This window comes from Lepisosteus oculatus, chromosome 8 (genome assembly GCF_040954835.1).
Source record: "Lepisosteus oculatus isolate fLepOcu1 chromosome 8, fLepOcu1.hap2, whole genome shotgun sequence".
In the NCBI taxonomy this organism is placed as follows: domain Eukaryota; kingdom Metazoa; phylum Chordata; class Actinopteri; order Semionotiformes; family Lepisosteidae; genus Lepisosteus; species Lepisosteus oculatus.
In genome coordinates, this window is record NC_090703.1 from 23,608,851 (window position 1) to 23,632,606 (window position 23,756).

Here is a 23,756-nt window from a genome sequence, read left to right on the forward strand (position 1 = left end):
TGTCACTTAGTAAGGGAATGTTTATAATTAGACAGCAGATATTTGAGATTTTACTGTTTTTATTAGTTTCTGTGGGAAGCTAAGTGAATGGAGCTTTAGCTAGCTCATTCTAATTCAGGAAAGGAGAAAACATCATCCTCTTTGTTGTTTTCATAGGGTGAGATTTTAAATAAATTGATTAAAATTGTTTCCAGAACCAACTGAGCTAAATAGGCAAGTGTATTTCTGTTGTTCGTAACCATTCTTATGTTTTTGATACAAATTGCTTTAGGTTCCTCTTCCTTTGGGAGCCACACAACACTGCAAGCTCAGCTGGTCTACTGGAATTGTCAAAATGTTTAGCAGTAATTAATTTTTCACCTCCTTGCCATTCCCCTCGATACCCCAGCACTGAACAATTCAGGTCAGCACTTATGTCACCTGAACAGAGCATCCACAATTTCAGTTTTGATGGTAACAGCCTTTCACGTACACTAACTGGATCTGAAATATCAGGTTATACTTTGCGAAAGATACATGTAGACTTTTGAACAAGGTGTCAGAGATACTGTATGTTAAGAAAGCTTTCCTGTGAAACTCTGATGGTATCCCATAGTGTCATTATGTAGATCACATTTTCAGACTGTCTCTACTCACATGCTAAGCTGATTGGGCTATAGTTTAATTAGTTAATTATTTTTTAGGCACTGTGGTCCTGAGAGCTTGGCCATCTGCATTCCTCCTCTTCTTAAATACAAAAAATATGTTGTGAAGAGCCTCAGAGCTCCCTTTGAGAATTGTAGGGTACATGCCTTCAGCTGCTCCTGCGTTATTCATCTTATGTTTGTAGAAGGAGGATAGTTTCCTTTGTGTTAGAATAATTTAATTGTGATTAATTTTAATTCTGTACACCAGGCATGACGGGAGCATCTTCAAAAGTGAGGACTCCAGTGAAATACTGTAATATGTTAAGAAGTATTTGCATTTTTTTATTTTATATAATCTCACTCTTAGAATTATACACTTACAGTTTACACTTCATTACTTCTTTAATAATTCCTTTAATACTAACATTTTAGTGAGAAACAGCTGTTGATTAGGCACTGCAGTTTTAGAAATGTTTCCTCCTTCTTAAAGATTTTGAACAAGTTTTTATTTTTTAATCAGCATCGATATCGTCACATGGGAGCTATATTTTTCCCATTGGTGAACCACTCGTCATGGTTCGAGTGTGGGTGTCCGCTGTTGTCATGTGTGAGGTTTGTGCCTAAAAAGCTCATATTAGTGCAGACTGTTGAATCCGCCCTGCGTTCTCAACAGCTGGAACAAACACAGCCAAGTCCACAGATGGACAACTGGTGAAAAGCACTGCACAGCCTTTCAGGAGACAGCACAAAACACAATTCATTGAACTGGTCTCCTGTCTCCTGACCAGGAACATGAAAGTCAAAGTTTAAACCTAAACTTCTGCCTTTGGGAACACTTCTCTCTAGACAAAGAGACCAACCTCTCCACATTGGACACATAAGATAGAAGCCTGTCTGTTCTTCAGTCTAACAAGGCTAATTTGGTGTGAGTCTTTTGTGGTGACAAAACTCTCTGGAGTTGAAAGCCTTTGGAAATGTGTAAGGTCACATGGCAGGTCATTTGGTTTAGAAGATTTGCTCTCCTGTCTTGGTGCTGTGTGGCTTAGGGGGCTGGGAAAATCCTGGACAGGCTTCTATCTTATGAAAGGAACAATAGCCATACATTTTAAAGATCATTGTGTCCAATGTGGAGAGGTTGGTCTCTTTGTCTAGAGAGAAGTGTTCCCAAAGGCAGAAGTTTAGGTTTAAACTTTGACTTTCATGTTCCTGGACAGGAGACAGGAGACCAGTTCAATGAATTGTGTTTTGTGCTGCCTCCTGAAAGGCTGTGCAGTGCTTTTCACCAGTTGTCCATCTGTGGACTTGGCTGTGTTTTGTTCCAGCTGTTGAGAACTCAGGGCAGATTCAACAGTCTGCACTAATATGAGCTTTTTAATAATAAATAGAGCATATTAAAAACCTTTCCGTGTCCATGCCAGTACAGTAATAATGATTAAAAAGTGTGATTTAGAAACAGCAGCTGTTCAGAGCTGCTCATTTCCATTTACTTTGAAACAATTATACAGGTTGACCTAAGGACTAAGCTGGAATTTTATTTATTTGAAGTCAAGCAAAGAACATAAAACAGACAAGAGGGGGCTGTTTGACCCCTATAGTTCACTTGGTTTCTAATTGCTGAAATAATCCAAGAATTTTGAAGGTAGCTTTTCTAAACCCCTACAACCCTTTGTGTACAGTAAATAAAGTGCCTCCTGTTCTCTATTTTAAATGTTCAATCCATTAATTTCCACATTTGTCCTCTGGTTTGTGTTTCATTGTTTATTTTCTAGTTTGAAAGACGTCTGAAGACTGATTTTAGTAGACTTTGTCAATGCCTTTGAGGACTTTGAATATTTGAATCAGGATCCTCTGACTTGATCTTCTCTGTTCAAAACTAAAAAGTGAATAGCATCCACACCACTGTTATAGAGGCCAAGACTCCTCACTATTTACTTTTACAATCGGTTAAAATTAAAGTTCATTTAATTATTAGATATTGTTGATAGTCAGTTGTAGGACAAGGTTTAGCAATGCAGGATGTTCAGAATTATTTAAGTATTATTCTTGAATTGAGAACCCCCCTCCTCTGTAGATAATGTACTCTTCATGCTCCTTACCAAATAGCCTGAACTGTCTATGGTTATTTGAAGATGAAATTTGACTTGAAGACTAACTCTGCCTTTATGCTTGTCAGTGAAAATGAGCAAGACCTACAGCAAGAATTCAGTGGTCATGGTGGACGAAATCATGTCCTCCAGTCCCCCCAAGTTCAGGTTCCCCGAGGCAGGCCTGCGGATCATGATCACCAATCACTTCGGCCCCAAGACAAGGTTGCGGATGGCCAGCAGGCTAATCATCAATGAGGTGCATATTCCTTTGTGATTTTGGAGCTCTCTGTGTTCCATCCAATTCATTATTTGATTTTCATAACCAAAAAGACAAAAGAGAAAAATATCTACAGCTTGATTCTCATGAATTTATAGTACACCTGGGTCTTTCAGCTCCCTGAGCAATATCACCTGAAAAATATTCTGTTCTTCTTTTTTTTGCTTATATATATTGTAAATGAGTAAGAACAATGCCGCTTATAAAACTGTTTTACAACAGCTAGCAAACAGACAGTATAGCAGAAAGACGCTCAACAATCCAGAGTATTTAGACATGTCCAGTCCATATTGTTAGGTGCTAGCAGCAACTGAGAATTCATGAAAGAGTAAATTAAGAGAAAGTTAAGAATTTATCATTTGTATGTAATATATAATGTTAGTGAAAATCTATTGAGTGAATTTCCATTAGAGTCTCAATATTTAAACTTTAATGGCGGCGAAAAACAAACCTTTCAGGGGGAGACATGCAGGAGAATTTTCATAGCATATAGCTCAGGTGCAGACTTTATTTTACTTTATCCCTACCTAGAAGATCCATCAGATGGCAGTTCAGAGGTGCCTTTTGTAGTACATTGCCCTATATGAAACCCTTATTCCGCCCTTGCTACAACTGGGGTGTACATTTATCTTGTTGGAGGTGTGTTCCCTATACAGTACATCACTCATTGCATTTGCAATGAGGGATATGAGGTACTACAGTCCATTAAATTGTTCTCCCTAAATGGCCTTTCCAGACTTACACAGCAGACATGATGTTCTGTCGTGCTGCCATCTGTGTCTATTCAGTGTCATGTTCTGTAAGATAGAAGAGGATTCGTAGCTCCAGAATAATCCTCTGCACCAAGACGTCATTCTGCTAATGCCCCTAATATAGGTTTCAGCTAAAATATTAAGCCCAATATGACAATGAGAATGCCAACTGCTCATGTTATGCCTCTTTGACGTTGGCTTTCCCAGACCGCCAAATCCCTTAAAAAAATGTTTCTGTGGAATTGAAAACTGTTCTATGAATTTTCACCTTGTAAAGATAATTATATCAGGTTTTTTTCTGTTCTTTCTCTTGCTCTCTGTGAGCAGCGTCAAAGGTTGGTGCAGGCAGCCAATGGCGTGGACAGAGTTATTCTGGATGCCAAGCATGACAACATTGAGAACGGAAACGTTCCCGAGGACAAGCAGGGCGAGGAAGAAGAGTCCAATTTGTCATCTCCGTTTTCTGTTCCAAGTGAGAATCATTTGCTCTTCACTATTGGTCTTGCAAATCTGAGTCACATCCATGGTGAAATGATTTCATGAAGTATTATAGGTTTTCAGCCTTACATCTACTGTACAACACAGCTTCAGTGAAGTTTGAACTTTTTCTTTACTTTAGAATTTCAAGGTTCATCAATTATTTGTCGTAATATCCCAATGCATGTAATTCATCTATACTGCATGTGTGTTATGTGTCTGAATGTCACACCTCCTCTGGTCAAATACCTTGTGATTAAAATTAATTGGTTAATTCATCATTTAATTAATTAGCTAATTTACTACAAAATTATAACTACTGCAGCCTGATAAAGATAGTTTCACATATCACTCTCTTTCCTTAATGCCCTTTTTATTTAAAAATACCTTCTGAATATTTTCCAGCACTAATTTTGAGCTTCTCTTGTTGCAAGATACTCTTACAGTATATCTTATGAAAAGAACTAGAAAGAACTCGTAATAGGATGTGTAATAAAATGGTTATTTTGAAATAGATTTAAGTCCATATTTAATACTCTTGCTAACAAAACAATGCATATACAACATACTGATGTAAGCACATATACAGTTGCAAGGCAAGAAAAAGTGAACCCTTTGGAATTACCTGGATTTCTGCATTAATTACTCATATAAATGTGGTCTGATCTTTTAAATGATGTTTTTACATGATGTGTTCAGTACTGACAAGACGAAGTACAATTGTTTGTGTGTTATAAGTTTAAGCAGATTGTGTTTGTCTATTATTGTGACTTAGTTGAAGATCAGACTAAATTTTAATGAGTAATTAATGCATAAATCCAGGTAATTCCAAAGACTTCACAAACTTTTTCTTGCAACTGTATAATAAATAAATTGATGGCATCTCATTTTTTTAGAGGATGTGTTTTAGATTTTGATGTGTCTGAGGTGGAAATGCAGACCTTTGTTTTTACCAGTGCATTTTTCTTTCTTCCTGCAGATGGCTGTATGGACACAACAAAGTGGCTTATCTCCTGGCCAGTGCTGCTTCTCCTGTATTTCACTGTCCCCAACTGCTCTAAGCCCAGATGGGAGAAATTCTTCATGCTGTCTTTCAGTCTGTCTACTCTGTGGATTGCTATCTTCTCTTACATCATGGTGTGGATGGTGAGTCAATGAACAAACTAAGGAGATTTGAGAGTTCCTTGCTTTTTAAATGGTACTATCAATAAAACATGGCTAATGAATGTGTAGTGTTTCCAGTTTGCCCCTTTTAATAATCAGTATTGACGCTGTAAATTGAGGTTTGCACATTTCAAAAGTAGTACTACTAAATACTCTACTGCAACAGACACATTTTTTCAGAAACCCTTCTGAGCAGATACTGCAGGTATTTATTGGTGTAGGCATTATGAGTAATAACTATATACACCATGAGCAAAGCAAAGATCCCCAAAATGTGTTTGTTCTTGAACAAGGCATTTAAGTGTTTCTAAAGTTGTGTTCGACACAGTGTGCCTTCCTGCTTCTAATCTCTAACAGCTTGCCTGTCTGCACTCGCAGGTGACAATAATCGGTTACACTCTGGGAATCCCTGACGTCATCATGGGCATCACCTTCCTGGCTGCAGGAACGAGCGTGCCAGATTGCATTGCCAGTTTAATAGTGGCTCGACAAGGTGCTTACAAAGTTGTTATACATTTTTCTCCTTTTACATATGAGGAAAACTTTAACCATTAATAACTCATGCTTTCATGTTGTTGAAAGTTTTCTGTTACCATTTGCTTCTTTGCTGAACTAAAATCTCATTCCTGTCCTCTAGGCCTTGGCGATATGGCAGTTTCAAACACCATAGGGAGCAACGTTTTTGATATTCTTGTAGGCCTTGGAGTGCCGTGGGGAATCCAGACATTGGCTGTAAATTACGGATCAGAGGTAAAGAGGAAATCATTATTTTTTACTCCTTAAATGTTCTTACATTTTCCAATTTCAAATGAAACAACAGAAGCGTGAAACAATACAATTCTTATCACACTGAAGGATTTGCCTTTCGCATTTGTACCTGGGCTTGAGCAAAGGGTTCATTATGGGGCGGAGCGGTGGCTCTGTGGCTAAGGATCTGCGCCTGTGACTGGAAGGTTGCCGGTTCAAATCCTGCGGCCGGCAGAGGAATCCTACTCCGTTGGGCCCCTGAGCAAGGCCCTTAACCCTAACTGCTCCAGGGGCGCCGTACAATGGCAGACCCTGCACTCTGACCCCAAGCTTCTCTCCCTGTCTCTGTGTCTGTGTCTCCATGGAGAAAAACGGGGGTATGCGAAAAGACGCATTCCTAATGCAAGAAATTGTATAGGGCTAATAAAGAAACATTAACATTAACATTAACATATTATTTTTCTTTGTCTCCTTTCAGCAGGATTCTCTGAAGAATCCTAACATACAGTAGTAGTAGATTTCTTTTAGCTCAGCTCTACAAAAGCTCCTAGTAGGGAAAACATGTTATTGAAAGAGTCTTTAAATGTTCCAGTTTGTATGTGGAAGACACTTTGGTATCCAAGCAACACAAAACAAGTTTAGCGAAATCTATTAAAAGACAATCTGATGTATTTCAAATTTATCAAAGACAAATTAAACGTTTTTCTGAACCTGCCAATTTACATTGGCTATATTACACAGGAACTGAGAAATGAATGTGTGCTCACGGGTAGGCAAGAATAGCAATACTAATTTACAGTATATTAGAGCTCCTTGTCATAAATACCAAATTTGCCATTGCAAAATTAGACCACTAGATGGGACTGTAGGACTTTAATAATGACTATTAATAATCTATTGGTTAAAACTAGTGCAGGATGGATGTACGTTCCATATACTGTATGCTTTTATTTCTTGTTTTGTGTTTTGAATAATTGTGAATTAACTAAAAATTAACTATAACAGTAAATATTAGTCATATTTTACTGTATCTCTGAGCTGTGTACCAATGTGGTTTGCAGATGGCCACCATAACATTCAGCTCGAAATGCTGATCTAAAGTGGTGTGGTTTGCACAATAACTGCTCACACAGCTGCGCAGACAAGGCTGCAAGAAATAAATGCATGTGTTTTTTGTGTTTAGCTTTACATCAGCAATCATTTCTATCAAAAATTAAAACCAGCAGAAGGGCAGCACTAGGCAGAGACTTCAATTAAACAATGTGTAAACAGTGCGTGACAGTGCATAAACAATGTGTGTCACCTTGTTGTACTATGCAAGAGCTACATTTCCTGCCATCTGGTACTAATTACTGTATGTTGAGTCGAATGAATGAAAGTTGCAGCCACACCTGCTTCCTTAGTCAAGTACATTTGCATTTTGCTGTATCCTGTTGTCATGACACTGATCTGTTCATATGTTGACATGATATCATGTTCAGTGTAAAACAGAGGTAATCACTGCAGAAAACTGCAGAAATGTGCTGTGTGACATTTTTACAGGATATTTGAGATGTCTCTGACAAGGCCTGACAGACAGAATTTGTAAGCGAGCAAGTCCATCTTGGCTAAAATCATGAAGAAAGGTCAATACGACGCCTAGCGTCACATCTCCAGTGGTCAGCATTGTTTCACTCTAAGCCAGTCTGGTTGTTCTGAGTAGTGCTCTCTCACCAATGCTGCTGTTGAGGCAGGAGTAACCCAACTGTGAACGTACACATTTGTATTAATATTTTTAGCACATATGAAATGGACTTTTAAAGTTTTATTTCTGCTGTGTTTGTCCTGCTTCAATGTATAAATAATAGCAGTATTTTTTAACAGGTTAAAATCAATAGCAGAGGTCTGGTGTATTCAGTGGTGCTTCTTTTAGGATCTGTTGCTCTTACAGTAAGTAAATAAATTCTTGATCTTTATGGTTTTATTGTACCTAGCCTATAGGGCCGACAGGTAGAATATAAGGAAGCCTGCAAAAAAGACTACATTTAGACATTCTTGCTTGTTTGTTGGCTAGTGGTTTAATAATCCAAGTATTTTTAAAAGGTTATTTTTAAACGATCCAAAAAAATGCAGTTAGGAAGCCTGTTGTTCCCCAGTCGAATCTCCTACCGTGTCTTCAAATTTTCTAAACATAATTTCCACGCTTACACCTTTCATCTTGAGGTAGATGACCTTCTAGAGAACATTATCTTCTCTGTGTTACAAGATTGCAGTCAATGCACCTAGAATTTAAATGCTTAAGTAAAACTTGAAGAATACTAATTAATAGCAATATTCTTGATTGCTTTTCTTTAGACTCCTTTTCATTTCTTACAGATTGTTTAAACTGCCACTTAGAGCAACGGTTTTGCTCGTTTTGAGGGTCTTTTGTAGTTACACTGCTTTTTTTACATTGCCATTGTTTCCCCTTTGTCTCTATTTTTTTCTGTTTGTTCAGGAACTTTTCACTGAATTCCTTACAAATCTCCTTCGTAAGGAATTCATCTCCTTTGGTTAGTTACTTACAGATGCCCTGATTGTTAACCATAGACAAAGGACCTACTGGTCATAGTTTTCTCAGACACATTTTTTATGCTCTATTTTAAGTAAAGATGTACAGTAAGGCCAAAATTAACCTAATGTCCACTTTCCCTAAATATTAATCACTTTTGTCCTTCACAGGTATTGGGTATTCATTTCAACAAGTGGAAACTGGACTTGAAGCTGGGCATCTATGTACTCGTACTTTATGCCGTGTTCCTGTGTTTTTCCATCATGATAGAGTACAATGTCTTCACCTTTGTCAACCTACCAATGTGTCAAGAGGGCATCTAAACTGCCAAGACCAAGGAAGATGCTTCTTGTTTTACTTTTGACTTTATCTTTTTCTGAATTCCACCTTTTCCTACCTTTCATCCTTACTGGAATAAGGCTGGAATCCTTGCTGTTTTTATGGAATTGTAGTCTTCATGTCCATTAAAAAAATCAAACCACTAAATCATAAATATGCATATTCTTTTTTCATTTTGGGCAGCAGTTACAATTGTTTTCCTTTAATCTCTGTTCATCCTGTGGAGCCCCGAGAAGGATCTTCTTTTTCTATAAAACTACAGAAATGTCTTATAAAAATGTGAAAAGTGGCACAATCAAGTTCCATTTTTTGAGATCCGATTCTCTCTCTTGTACAACCACAAAACCACAATGCCATACATTCAACAGTTATTTTGTTTTGTGCAAGTCATCAGTCTCTGTCATCAAGTGGACTTATTAAGAGATGGCTGAAGTATAATTTTTCTTTGTCTCACTGGTATTTTTTATAACCTGGAAGCAAAAAAAACTTTTTAAACTGAGGAGCAGTGCATCAAGAAATAATATCACTGTAATTTTTGGAAGCACTAATCAGAAAATTTTGTGACCGTGGAATGCTAACATTTTGATGAACAAATGATTTGTTCATGTTTAACCTCAGAAGCACCAGCTCTGCAAAGGTCAAATGTTTCCTCTTGCAATCAGTTAGCTCTAGAGCTGATCCATTTGGAAAAGAGATTTGGAAGCTACAGTATCTTACGTTTATAAAAAAAATATCTAATCCTTTTCTTTTTCCTGGTTAGGCATTTCATTAGGTGCAAGGATATTGTGCATAGAAAAAAAATGGCTACCTTTTTAAAAGGAAATATGTTTTTTTTTTCTTATTGGAAACATTCCAGTTCTTGTTTTCTGTGGGGCAAGGAGAGCTCTGTAACAGTTCAACCATCTGATTCACCAATTGAAGTGGAAAGTACCGTCTTCAAAGGGTTGCTTTTCCAGGGTTTATTGAGTGCTTCACTCTGGGAAAAGACAAAAGAAGTGCTCTGATAAACAGTATCTGCTACTTTCATTTGTTTTAAGAATCATAATTGCTCTGCTGCTTCCATAGATGAGAAGGCATTAGAAAAGCTTGTTTAATAAAACCCATGGTAATAGAATTCTTCATTGTTCGAGAATAAGCAGAGGCCTGAACTTTACACACTACTGTGCTAACAAAAGGTGCAACATTGTGGCTTATACGAGCATGCCTTCCAACAATTAAAACTGAAAGAGCCCACACTTGCCCACTCTAATACAATGTCCATGATGCCACAGGAAGTACCTGCTTGTCCGAGTGGAAAAAAAGATTGAAGTTACACTCCTAGGGCATTTCAGAATGATCTGTCTGCTGACCAGAGGAGCCCCTAATATTTCTAGCTGCACACCATCCAGTCTGGTGCTTGCTGCATTTCAGAGGCATGCTGTACAGTCTAGCAAACCAGAGGGAACATTTTAAAAGTGGAGAATTTTCACTTTGCGTTTTTTGCGTGGCTGTTTTGGGATGGTTTTTTTCTTGCTGAGCAGAGATGGGAAGCTCTTGTGGAAACTCCTCCTCTCTTGTCCAGTATCACTGTCCTGCAGCTTTCAAGAATACTAAGTGAATACTGAATGTAATACACAATTAAAACCTCCACAAAGGTGGCAGGGTTCCATAGGTGAAGTGAAGTTTTTAAATGCGGGTGAGATCTTTCTTCAAGATGCAGGACGTATCCTGCAGCTCCTCATAACTGGGCACTTTGTTTCACTTCCGTAAGCTGCTGGCAGCTGTAAGCACCTTCAGTAAGCACCTTCAGGGTACCTGCTTGGAGAAACTGATGAGAGCTCGGATGAGCAAAGGCAGACTTCATGAGGCACTAAGAAATGATGGTTTTAGCCAAATTCTGTATTTCAGATATGCAGCGTGTCCTGTACAGTTTTGTTTTCTGAGGCATACAGTATCTCTGCCTTCTGCACATACAGTACCAGTTTGGACCATGTAACAGCCTCTTCAATAATGAAAGACTGGAATTGTCAAAGAATGAAAATTCACAAATGATTCCTTGAGGAAATTAAGGCAAGAGCACTCAAGGAATTCTCAATGGGCAAGTTTTTAACACATTGTGTCCCTCTGAGTGCCAAAGACTTCAGAATATGTGCACATGCAGGAGGCTGGGACAGGCTCTGGGTTTTTGACATGCAATCTGTAATTATATTATGAATCACAAATTTTACTCTTCAATAATGTGTATAAATGTGTACTCGTATGCAAACATGATCTCTGATTTCTGAATGCTGCCAATATCATACTGTACATACCTGCATCTCTTTACCAGCAAGAACTACTGGCTGATAATCATACATTTTCACACTTAGTTTTCTTGATTGATCTGGATTTTATGGGGAAACTGAAGTCTCTGCTGTTCTGCTAGGTGGCTGATTTTTAGCTTGTTAGTGTGACATGTATGACCTTGCATTTAAAAGAAAAAGGCCATAAGACTGTCACATAGATTTGTTTTTACTGTTTACCTACAAATTACAAATTACAAAACTACTGCATTGAAAGAGCTGGCATGTTCCACTTTCACCTAAAATGCCCCTAGCCAGTATTTGATGTTTTGGAGCCATTGCAGGGTATGACTGATCTGATAATAACGAATGAGACTAGGCCCCCCAGTTTAATAATTAAGATTTACATCTCAACATTTGGTTTATTTAGACATCAGCTAAGGTACATAAGCTGGGCTCAAGTCTTAATAACAATCAGGAATCGCAATAAACAGTATTTATTTTATAATATTTTATAAACAATATAAACCAGCAATTAAAAACCAGAATAAAATTAAAACAAACTTTGCTACCTCCCTCCCTTCCCCACCTACAACAACAGCTCATTACTGAGGAGGAGAAAAAACAAAAAACACATAATCTAAAAGCCCATGACTACGACAATGGTAGGAATAGAAAACATACATATTTATAATATGGAATAATAATTTAAATAAGATAATTGTTCACTCCCATGACCTGATTTATCTACAGTAGCACCAGGGATTATTTTTGTCAAAGACTCCACAGATGTTATCTCTGGCTATAAGAGCTTTGAATATTATTAATACAGCATTATTAAATTATTAACCCACATGTTATTTGTGTGGGTTAGAAACAGCCATGCTTGCCATTAGGCAATCTATAATTCATGTTACTCAGAATCTTAATCACAATGTGATCACAACATTCAAGGAAATTGTACAGGAACAGCGATTGTTAAGTGTTGATGAAATCCAACCTAATTGACTCATTGTCAAGTGTTCCTTGTCATTAACTTTGTCTCACCCTACACTTCCTGAAAAGCTGAACACTGTACTTGTAGAGATCTATCAGGGTTCGTTATTGAACAATTCCAGTGGAAGCTCATCATAGAATTGTGTTTCTGCTTTGAAAGGAAAAAGAATAGTGAAATAAATGGAGCTATACCAAGCAGCTAAGCCTGCACAGCAGCATACTGTAGGTTGCTGTCCCTGTTCAGTTTGAAATTCTTGTTGGGGTGACTTAATTGTGTTGCTGTTGATTTTTAGTTTGTTCCAGTGTCTAAATTTTTTATTATCGTTGCTCTGGGTGAGCATTGTTTAAACTTTGACAAAAATGAAATCTCTGCATATCTGAAGACTTTACACTACAGTGTAATCTTTTAACCATAAAGACTGGGGCAATTCTGATATTAAAAAAATCAGTTTTTTTAATCAGAATCAGAATTGCTTAATTGCTAAAAATTGCTAAAAATCAGAATTGCTTAATTCTCTTTCTTATATAAATTATTATAGGTGGATTTTTCCATTCCAAATACACATTGCCCTCTAACAATAATGGAACAACAAAATAAAGCTGTCATTTTTGCTTCATGGTCAAGCAATTTATCTTTTTGATAATGAGATTTGTATGAATGATATGTACAAGACAATATACTGTATGTTTTAGTTTTGGAATTATAAACCATTCAGTAATTGATGCATGTGTATTGAAGAATATTTGTGTTCAGCTGTGTATTTCAACTCATCCTAAAGAGAAAGGTGTGTGACAGGATACATTTTTCTAACATTTTTGTGCTACTGTTTAGACAGGTGATAAGTTATTCCAGCAATCGATTCTGAGTAAACACTGCTTGAATGCTGTAAGAAAGTAGTACTGCCATTGAAACTAATAATGAAGCTTTTCAAAATAAATCATTCATGTAGTATGAGCAATGTAACAGAAACTGGCAGTTTAAAAATGGTCCCTTTCTAACAAAAAAATCCATAAGTACTTTCAACCTAAATCCAAACCAAGCAGTTAGCAACTGATATGAAACAATTTGACAGCTTTCAAATTCCTTGAAAGTGCAGTAGTTTATTCTTTTGGTTTTTGTAATTAAGTATTTATCATATATTTACATAGTTGAAAAGTTATATTCATTCAAATAGTCATGAGTCATAAAACAAGACATATTAAAATAAACAACAGGTGCACCAGAAAGAAGTTGAATGACAATTTTAATAAATTGTAATAATCTTTTTTACATACTGTACATTTCACTTTGCTGTGGGAAGGTTTATAGGTTTAGATTTATAAGTATAGGTTATATGGTATAGGTTTATAAGAAACAGCGTGATGTTTATGATTTAGCATTCAAACTGGAGTTAGTAAAATACTAACACTAGCAAGCATAGACTTTAAACTCCATATCATCTGCGTAATATGTAATCATTTTTACCTGGATGGGCTCTTTGGTTCGGCACTTGGTTTGGTTCGGAAAAACTCATAAATTAGTATGTCACAGCAGAGGCTGAAGTCATCCTTGTGAAATTCAGCAAGCAACGCCAAACTTCAGAAAATGGCAGCTATAAGTGATTGTGGGAGATTTATAATGACATTTCTACTAAATGTGCTCAAAAGTACCTTTTGGTAACAGGTATGATAACTGCATGCCTGACATAAGCTATAAGCCATTATACAAACAATACTGGCAGAAAATGCCATTTCTCCCTCATATACTGTAAATGAGAGATACCCATTTGTGGTTTTTAAAGGAAAATCCCTTCTTGTTTCTCAGTGGCTGGGCAAAAGTATAAGCAATATTGCTTGTCTGTGATAAAAGTGAATGGCAGTAGTTACGTTGGAATGTGGTATATTAGACAAATGTGTTTGTAACTGCAGATCATACATCTACTAAACTCTATAGAATCCACAGATATTTTTACTCTTTCTAAAAGGGTAGGATGTTCAATGCTATGTTCTTGAGACAAATATTATCCTTGTAATGACTTTTAATCATGACAGTGCTGAAGCACAAATAGAAGCACATAATGCATAATTAAATAGAATTTGTTGTCTCTCCCTAGATTTATGAAGGTATGAAACTATTTCTAAAGCAGACAATAGGCCTTCCATCAGGGTTCAACAAACCGTTTCCTCAGGTTGTCAACCAGCCAAGCAAGGGTAATTCAGTTTATCCTGAAAACACAAAGTTCTGCTAAATGTCTCATGTATCATGATTAGTTCTGTGGTATTCAAGAAACAATTTACATTGTTAAAAAAGCACTATTTACAAAAGCTAATTTTATATAGCGAGTGTTATAAAAATACAGTAAATGGACAGTTCTGCAAAGGCAAAGGTGTATCAAGATGCATCTAAAACCTTTTTTCTGTGGACAATAGAAATGAGCAGCATATTTACTTTATATCAGTCTAAAAAAAGCAGTTTGGCTTTAAGATGGAGTACGTGACCGTTGTTTCTGGTGTACTTATTATTATTGTTTCTTGAAAAAAACTTTTTATTTTGTATCTTTATGTACATAATTGACTGGGTTGTAAGATCACAGCCCCATGGCTGTAAGAATACTGGGGGTTTTATCTGCTGCCTAAGCTCTTGAGAGAAGTAAGTGACCACACATGCAGAGTTGAGCTCTTTCCTCCCCCTATAAATAGACTGTCCATTTTCTTCACACCTCACTCTACATAACCTCACTCTATACAGTCTTACGAAACTGTTTATTTGCTTGGACTAATTAAACATTTTAAAGCACTCCATGACTTAGGTATCTTGGAAACTTCTATAGAATATTTTACTGTTTTACAGTATGTTCTGGTGACCGTACTTAATGATAATATACAGTACAGGATCTACCTTTCGAACTCAATATCTTGCAATCCAGATAAATCTGGACTAAACAGGAATACAAAAATTACTGTATATGGTTTCAGTTAAACAGTTATGAAACACCCCAAATTTATCTATAGACCTGGAGCATTCCAGAGTTCTGTCCCTGAATGCATCTCAAACAAAACACATTAGCAGGCCAAAGAGAGAAAACCTGCATCCTAAGAAGAAAATGGTGAATCCTGGGTAGGATCCCTCTCTAAAACACAGATGCCCTCAGGTGAATGGAAATAATTTTCCCTGTTCCAAAAATGCATCACTGAAGTACAGTAGGAAATCAAAATTTCTTAAAATAACATGGCAAGGTCTCTTGCAAGAATGTTTAGATTAGCTAGCAAGAATCTGGTACCCAGTTTGGCTTGAAAATGGAACTCTGTGAGTTACAGTTTTGGACAAAATGAATGATTATGATGATATACAGAATGTTGTCCCTTTGTCTCCTTTCCGGTCTCCGGTCTATATTTTTGCTGATATCCATTTCTATAGAGAGTGGCTTAATGGCCTCAGAAGGAATGACCTGAATGTTTATTCTTTAATATGGCTGTCTTAATGATTTACTGTGAAGGGACACGCTTTGATCATCTTTGGCTTAACTCCAAGCTCAAGGATAGCTAGGCAAATACAAACAAACAATAACTGTTGTTCCAAACACTGTAAGGTAAGCCTTGCTAATCTTCGTTCTACCCCCCCCCACCCCCCCCCCACCCCCAGTTACATTACAACAATACTAAGGGTGTGTAAGGTACTTATACTGCATAAACCTTTATAACATGTTAGTTATATTGTTTATCATCGGTCTGATGCACCTCCGACAACCAAAAATAACTGTACTTAAGAGGATGTATTGCTGTAATAGTAATTCAGTATAGTATTTAAAATAAAAATAAAAAATTATCTGGCAGAGAAGTACATTTGAAAGACCAACTGCACAAACTGAAAGATTAGATAGATAACCTCTGGGTCCCCTAAGTGAAAAATCAGTAGGTGTAATATATAGGAAACTCCTTTCTGCGCATTAAACACTGAGTCTTTTCCATTTTGTGTTTAACAATAGCAAATGGAAGAGAAATTAATAAATCAAGATCTATGTTCTATTTTGATCTATGATCTATTTTCTTTATTTTTCATCAAACACCTTGAGACAAAAAATGTCAGGAGATTCCTCCTGAACAGCACATGAATCATTTAAATGCCTGGGTCCACCAGGAATTTCAGACACTGGAATGTGTCTGGATATTTGTGGATGTGGGGGCAGGGCAGTACGGATGCATAAACCTTCCAAGTTATATTAATTGTGCATTTTGGTTCTGAAAGATTCGAATGCTGTGCACATGTGTATGTAACCAATGAATGATGCTGTATTTTACTGTTTCCCAGTGGTGACCAGTCCATCATCTCTATACAACCACAAACCTAGCAGACTGGAGCCCTTAAAGCCCTATCACTGTGTCAGCAATTCCCCCTTTCCCTACTTCCCTGCTTTGCGGGTAGTCTGTTACCAGGCTTTAAATTTGGTTTGTCCTTAAGACTGTTAACCTTGACAGGCATGTGAGAGACATTTAAAGTGGGAAAAGGCACATTGATTGAAAATGAGAAAGAATTGAAAGAGTAGCTTGCAAAGGAAACTTAAAGGAGATAACAGAACTTCCATCCTGTTTTCAACTTGGGGTGCGACACTATCAGGGATTTCCTTTCTGCTAGCCTGTTGTGGCTGCTGGACATTACAGGATCACCAGTCTTTCTCTTGGACATGATCTCTTTCCTGCTGGTGAGAGCAAAGGCCCCATTTGAATTAACAGACTTGCACTGAGCAACACTTCAGTGAGTCACAAGTTCCTTAAGATGTGAAAAAATAACACTGTGGTCACTGAGGTTATTATCGAATGGCAAAGCATTTGAAAGCATAGTCCTGAGTGCATACTGCTGCAACCTGTACAATGACCATGAAAAAGGTGGGTGGGTGTTTCCACCACGGATCTATCAGTTCTTTCAGCTTAAAAAGATTACTTAGTAATGCACGGAAAATAACAACAGGATGTATTACTGAGGTTGCTTTCAACTAAGTACAGGTTTGGGGAAAACATCACAGTAGTATGGTCAGATATTGAAACGTAACATTATTAGATAATACTTCAGACTGAAAAGTACAGTATACTGTATACATCTTTCATCTTCCTCTACATTATAGAAGAACGAAAAGGTGTATTTTGTGTTATTTTTAAATGAACAGTCCATAAAAATGTTAACAATTAATTAGGCAGTGTCTCATGCTGTTTATTTGTTTTCACAAAGTTTTCACAAGTTACATTTGCAGAGCTTGAAAAAATTCAAGTTGTGTTTGAAAGAAACTTCAATATGTACAGTAAGCTGAGCCTTGACATTTTTGGGGTAAAGTTAAAAGTTTCAATTGTTATGTGCATGTAGATTTTCCAGGAAGCAAATCATATGTGGTCACTTACTATTTCCAATTATTTAAGATTTAACTGATGATAAACATGCTCTTGCTTTTTATTTTGTCTAAATGTTTAAGAAATATATTGTGAAAATTCACAGAATTCATTACATACCTGTTCATTTACCGTTTTTTATCAAGCTTCATCTTACCTACGGCATTACAGGATCCTTCTGTTTCAGAAGGCAGTTAAAATTCCCTTTGAAAGGTAAGCAGTCAATGGATTCTGAAGCAATGCTGTCAAAATTAACAGTTGTCATTCATGTAAAAAATAGACAGGTATGTAATAATTTGAATGAATATGACCTGATGCACTGTGAATGCAATGTGATGTAGGGTCATTTCTAAAATAAAATTCAATAACTCGTATAAAGTTACTAAAATGAAGACATCTATATATACCTGTATATATGAATTGTATGAATATATTGTCTTGCCATTTAATATATAGTATCAAACCAGTGCATTTTACTGTAAAGCAATAAAAAAAGAAAATTGGAAAAATTACAATTCCTATACAGTACATTGTTACATAATTCCTTGAAAATGTAAAATCACAAATTAAATTACTCAATTTATAAAATGCTTCCTCTTTTTTTGGGCTGTGTGCTGTGTGTGAACTTTCCAAAAGGAAACATATATAGACTCCGGCAGTTCTCTCAAACTGGCCTATACAGCAGAAATGTTATAGAACGTTTATGAAAGGCATGTTAATGTTTCCATTATAAAATCAATATTTCAGATGGAAAGAGTGGAACAGGTTGGTGCTAAGCACCTCCACACTGACCTGAAATGTTTAACGTTATTATTTGTTTAAATAAAGCCTTAAGTTGATTTCATACTCATGGCAGAATTCAGTATACTACTGTATATAGAAAGAAAAATATGGTGTGGAATGAATTAAATGATTCAAAAGAATTATCCAGATCAGGACTTCCCCACATCATATATTTCTAAAACTGGAATTGATTGTATGAAAACGTTTACATATAATTCACTGTGCCTACATTTTGCTACCATGCTGGTAACCAAGGATTTCTCAAAACAGGTAATTTTAAAGTTATTGCTTATTCTCTTTTATGTCATTTGTCTCAGAATATTGTCCTTCCAAAGTTGAGGCTTACCTTCTGTAAAACACCAGTGGAGTAAAAGGTTTTTATTAATTAGTCATAAGCTAATTGTGAGGTAGTAATAGGCTTTTACTTGAACCTACCTCTCACTCACACTAATATGGATTTACAATAGAGCATTAGGTACCCTGCCCTTTGTTTTTCTTGGACTCCAGTTATGTTCTGTACTGGAATAGAATAGAGAAATAGAGAACAATACGCAATACACAATACACCAGAACAATCAGAATAATGTCACAGAACAACACAGAAGAACACACATGGGGGGGATGTTGAGATAGTATACTGCTGGTACTGTATATAAATAAGAATAAAATAGTGTTATAAGTAGATAAATGGAAAAATAAATGAATAAATTAGTACTTACAGTATTAATATGCAAATAAGCATTTTGAAATACAGGGGTGATGTGGGGGGGAACAGGTGACAAGTGCAGAAAAGGGTGCAGGTCATAGACGTAACACAACATGACAGTGCTAACATTACAGGGCATACAGTTATTGAGATGGTAGTGATAGTAAGGCAGTGGGTGGGTGGTCTTTTTCTGAGCCTGGTGGTGCTGGCTCGCAGGCTGCAATACCATCTTCCAGAAGGCAAGGGTGTAAAAAGACTATGAAAAGGGTGAGAAGGGTCTTTGATAATGGTGCATGCTCTCCTGACACACCACTTGTTGTAAGTGCTGAAGTAAGACACAAGATGTAAAAAGGGTTAACTTAAGTCAATTCTGCCTGAAGATTAGACTTCTAAGGCTGGAGTTTATGGCAGGAAGGGGGTTAACTGATAAGGATTCCAGATGCCAGCTAGGAGAGCTAGGGAACCCCTGGAGACTAATCTCTGACCATTTGGCCAAAAAGCTGTAAACTGGTCAAACACGTGACCTCCCCCCTTTACCATAATAATGAATGACGAATCAGAGCAACAAGGAAGGACTATATAAGCCTAAAGTTTGTACCGGCAACAATACTTTGGTTTTGTTGTTTCTTGCAGGAAACACGACTTCGGCTTTATTGTTCCTTGCATGCAATAAACTCATCTGTTTAACTTCATCTCGGGATCCAGAATCTTATTCTTTATGTTACAACAGTGCACTGGATGGTGGGCTGTGAACTCCTGGTGATGGACTGGGCTGTCTTCACCACACGCTACAGAGCTCCCCGGTCAGAGACAGTGCAATTCCCATACCAGATGGTGATGCAGCATGTCAGGATGCTCTCGATGGCGTACCTATAGAAGGTGGTGAGGTTGGGGGGTGGAAGATGCTGTTGTGCCTTTTTACTAAGTATGATGTATTATGGGTCCAAGAGAGGTCTCCGGTGATGTGCACTCCCAGAAACTTGAAGCTGTGCACTAACTTCACTGCTGATCCATTGATACACAGGGGAGTGTGGACAGCATAAGTCCTTCTGAGGTTAACAATCATCTCCTTGGTCTTGATTGTTGTTCTTACACCAGGCTGCAAGCTGTTCCACTATCCCTGTAGGCTGATTCATCGCTGTTAGTGATGTGGCGCACAACTGTGGTGTCATCAGTGTACTTGATGATATGATTACTGCTGTATTTGGCAACACAGTCGTGGGTCAGCAGGGTATACAGCAATGGGCTGAGCACACAGCCTTGTGGTGCACCAGTATTATACCACTATGGTGTGGGAAGTGTTACCATGGATCCTGATAGCCTGGGACCTATTGGTCAGGAAGTCCAGGATCCAGTTGCATAGTGGAGTGTTCAGACCCAGTGAGGACAACTTGTGGACCAGTTGTTGGGGGATGATGGTATTAAATGCTGAACCAAAGCCTATGAGCAGCAATCTGACATAACAGTCTTTGCCCTCCAGATGGGTCAGGGCCAGATGTACTGCAGCGTCTTTGGTGGATCTTTTGATAGGCATACTGGTCTAGTGTGGGCAAGATAGAGGTCTTGATGTGTGACATGACTAGTCTCTCGAAACACTTCATAATGACCGAGGTGAGTGCGACGGGGAAATAGTCATTGAGGCTGGTTACTGGTGATTTCTTGGGAACCAGGAAGATGATGGCCGATTTGAAACATTTTGGGACAACAGCCTGAGCCAGGGAGGTGTTAAAGGTATCAGTGAAGACCTCCGCTAACTCGCTAGCACACTCCCTTAGCATGCGACTGGGGATGCCATCTGTACCTGCGGCAAATGTTTTAAGCAAAAAGCTTAGTAATACTGAAAAGTGTATTGACCCAGAACATGGTCATTAGAGTCTGTTTCTTACAAATTAACCGAAATGAAATCTTGACTTGTCTGGGCATGGCAGTTGTTCTCTACCTGGATGAGAGCTGTAAATAATAGCTGATTTGGGTGGTGTTGGTCTTTTCCATTTGATAACAGTGATATGACTGGCTCTGATATGCAACATGTGTCACGGACGTCCAAAGGGACTAACCGTGGAGAGCAGGAGAGCGGAAAAAAGACCCATATGCGTAGAGGCGGAACGGGAAAAAGGCCCGGGCTCATTAGTGCAAAGAGTTCAGGAGTGCCGTATAGAAACCTATGCCCTCACATGGGGCGACCTGGTGCTAGGGGGGTCTCAGGACATCCGAACGTCAATGCTGAGCGAGGGCAGAGTGCAAGACCTGGCAAGACCTGGAAATATATAGCCCCAGAGAGAGAGAAACACCGGAAGGACAGCAAATAACCGGAAATGAGAGACAGGATAGAGATGGAGCGCCCTCTTGCTGCAGAGGGCATGACAACATGTTCCTTGAAGTTTCAGCCCATTTCTGCATCACTTTGGAATAATTTTATTACATCAGCTCTCCAGTTTATTGACATTTTGATCGGCTTTTTGTCTCTTTTACTACCACTCTCTTACTAGCTGATTTCTGGAATGCTTTTTGCTGCAGTTACCTAAACAGTTATCATAAACGCTGCCAAAATCACTTTTTCACTGGAAAAGTTCCAATCTAAGAATCTAAATAAAGCCTGCTAAGGATCCTACTTTTACACACTCTCAATCAATTTCTCAATTGTGTTGATTAATCAAAAGAATCAAATCAGGAGAATCAAGTGGCATCAGCCTGAAAGTTATTTTTGTTTCTTTTTGCAGGTCTTTACAACTGTGTATAATAGTACGAGCTTTTTAAAAAAGGACAGAAAGGAGTTAAAGAGAATACATAACATTTGTGATATTTAGGAATTTAAAAATGTATATTTAAAACTAAAAATGTCTTAACTTGGTGATGCAAAAAGCCGTGTCTGCTGGACAGGCAAGTGGTTGATCCAAGTGAAGACACGAGGAGATACTAGAGTTGGGGAAGTTTTTGTGTGATCTAATGGGCAGAATCTGAGAGAGTAACTATCTCTAGGCAGGTTAATTCTGCTGAGAGCACTTTCTTGGCATGGAAGGAAACTCAATGACAGAGCACTGGACCTTTGGCAGATCAGGGTTTAAATATCCTCATGCCGATGGGATGATTACCCATTTAAGTGGGGGCAGGCGGCTGGGACACTGGGAAGAGTTCTGCTCCACATGCTGTACACAGCAGGCTTCTGTGGAGACTGCGGTTTGTAAGCTCTGGCTGGTGCTATGGTGTATTATCATTGCAGCACAATTTTAAGAAACAGACCACCCATCTCTAATCTATTGTCCTAGAAGAACTATTTTTTGCCAGCTGTTTTGGGTAAGTGTAAACTGTACCATTTCATACCTACTAGTGTAGACAGAAAATTAAATCATAGAAATGCTCAGGTTATACTCCTTTGATGCTACTGTTTCCACTCTTAAACATCTGAAGAATTTTAGGTTGATTAAAAAACATGAATAAGGCTACTATTCTGCAGCCATATCTGAAGGTAAATGGATATACTGTAGTCTATTACCACACAGCTCAAATGATGGCTAAATCTGAACCCTGTCATAACATATTGAGTTGTCCCTGACCAAGCCAAGGCTTACAAATTGCCATAGCTAACATTAACATTTCTTTTGGTGCTGTAAGGACAATCCAGAGGGATCAGTCATGTACAGAGCAGTCAATAAGAGTTAAAAATAGCTCAACTGTCGAGGTAATGAGTGATCATGAAATAAAACTCTTTAGATGTAACATATCAAGACTAAGAGCAATTTGTATTTCTTTCCTGCATAATATTTTTTATTCTTCAACAATGGATGAGTACAGTACTAATGGCACATCAATACTATTATATAAAACATTTTTGGATCTTTTGATCCAGAATTGGCAAAGCAAGGTGCAGATGAGGCTAGTTTCTGTTCTTGCAGTTTGACAATTAAACACCAGGCATAGCAGATGGTATACTATGCACCCGTGTAAGTATAATGACAAATATGAATTGAATTGAGTTAACTGCTGATGTATAGTGGTGACGTGACTGTAATTATTTTTGTTATCAAGAAAAAAGTGTGTTATAGATGATTGAAATGATTGTCTTAAAATGTTTTGGAATAATTTTGTTATTAAGCATATTGATGTGGCTTGCCATTACCTTTGCTTAGAGAAATTGCTTTATGTACTTCATCTTCTTTGCTGAGTCTTTCAGCAGCAGGAAACATGTGTAATTTGTGCACTTGACAGACTTCTTTAATGACCGTGCCAGAAAAGTCCTAGTAAAGAGTGAATGTAGTTCCAATAAAAATGACTTGTAAATGTGCCTAATGATAAAATAGGAGGATTCTTCCATCTAAAAGTCATTGATGTTCAGGCAAGTATACCAAGATAGTCTTTACTATAAATCTTATATCTTAATTTCATGATATTTTCAATCCTGAAAATGTTTAAAAAAACGTGTTAATGTTTAAAGCGTGGCACAGAGCTGAGTGGGTGTCTCGCAGTGCTGGGACCCCGGTTCAATTCCTGACCTGGGGTGCTATCTGCATGGAATTGAGAATGGAGTGGATGTGTGGAATCAGCTGTGATGTTCCTGGCCATTCTGAGGACTGTATTATGATATAAATCACTGAGCTGGGGCTGCTGTTTCCCAATTATTTTTCCTGCCATTTTCACAGTTCTGGACAGTTTGGT

The 23,756-nt window shown here is 37.6% G+C and overlaps 1 protein-coding gene across 2 annotated transcripts in view; it reads left to right on the plus strand.

Annotated features, from left to right (window-relative positions):
• Positions 1-18,202, plus strand: part of slc24a4b (solute carrier family 24 member 4b) — a 193,228-nt gene extending 175,026 nt beyond the window's left edge. For both annotated transcript variants that reach the window (XM_015351228.2, XM_006632714.3), the window contains exons 11-17: positions 2,800-2,969; positions 4,070-4,214; positions 5,199-5,365; positions 5,762-5,876; positions 6,021-6,133; positions 7,994-8,059; positions 8,831-18,202. In XM_015351228.2, coding sequence (XP_015206714.1) covers positions 2,800-2,969; positions 4,070-4,214; positions 5,199-5,365; positions 5,762-5,876; positions 6,021-6,133; positions 7,994-8,059; positions 8,831-8,983 — 929 coding nt within the window. In that variant the 3' untranslated portion in view covers positions 8,984-18,202. The remainder of the gene's footprint in view (positions 1-2,799; positions 2,970-4,069; positions 4,215-5,198; positions 5,366-5,761; positions 5,877-6,020; positions 6,134-7,993; positions 8,060-8,830) is intronic.
• The last annotated feature ends 5,554 nt before the right edge of the window (positions 18,203-23,756 follow it).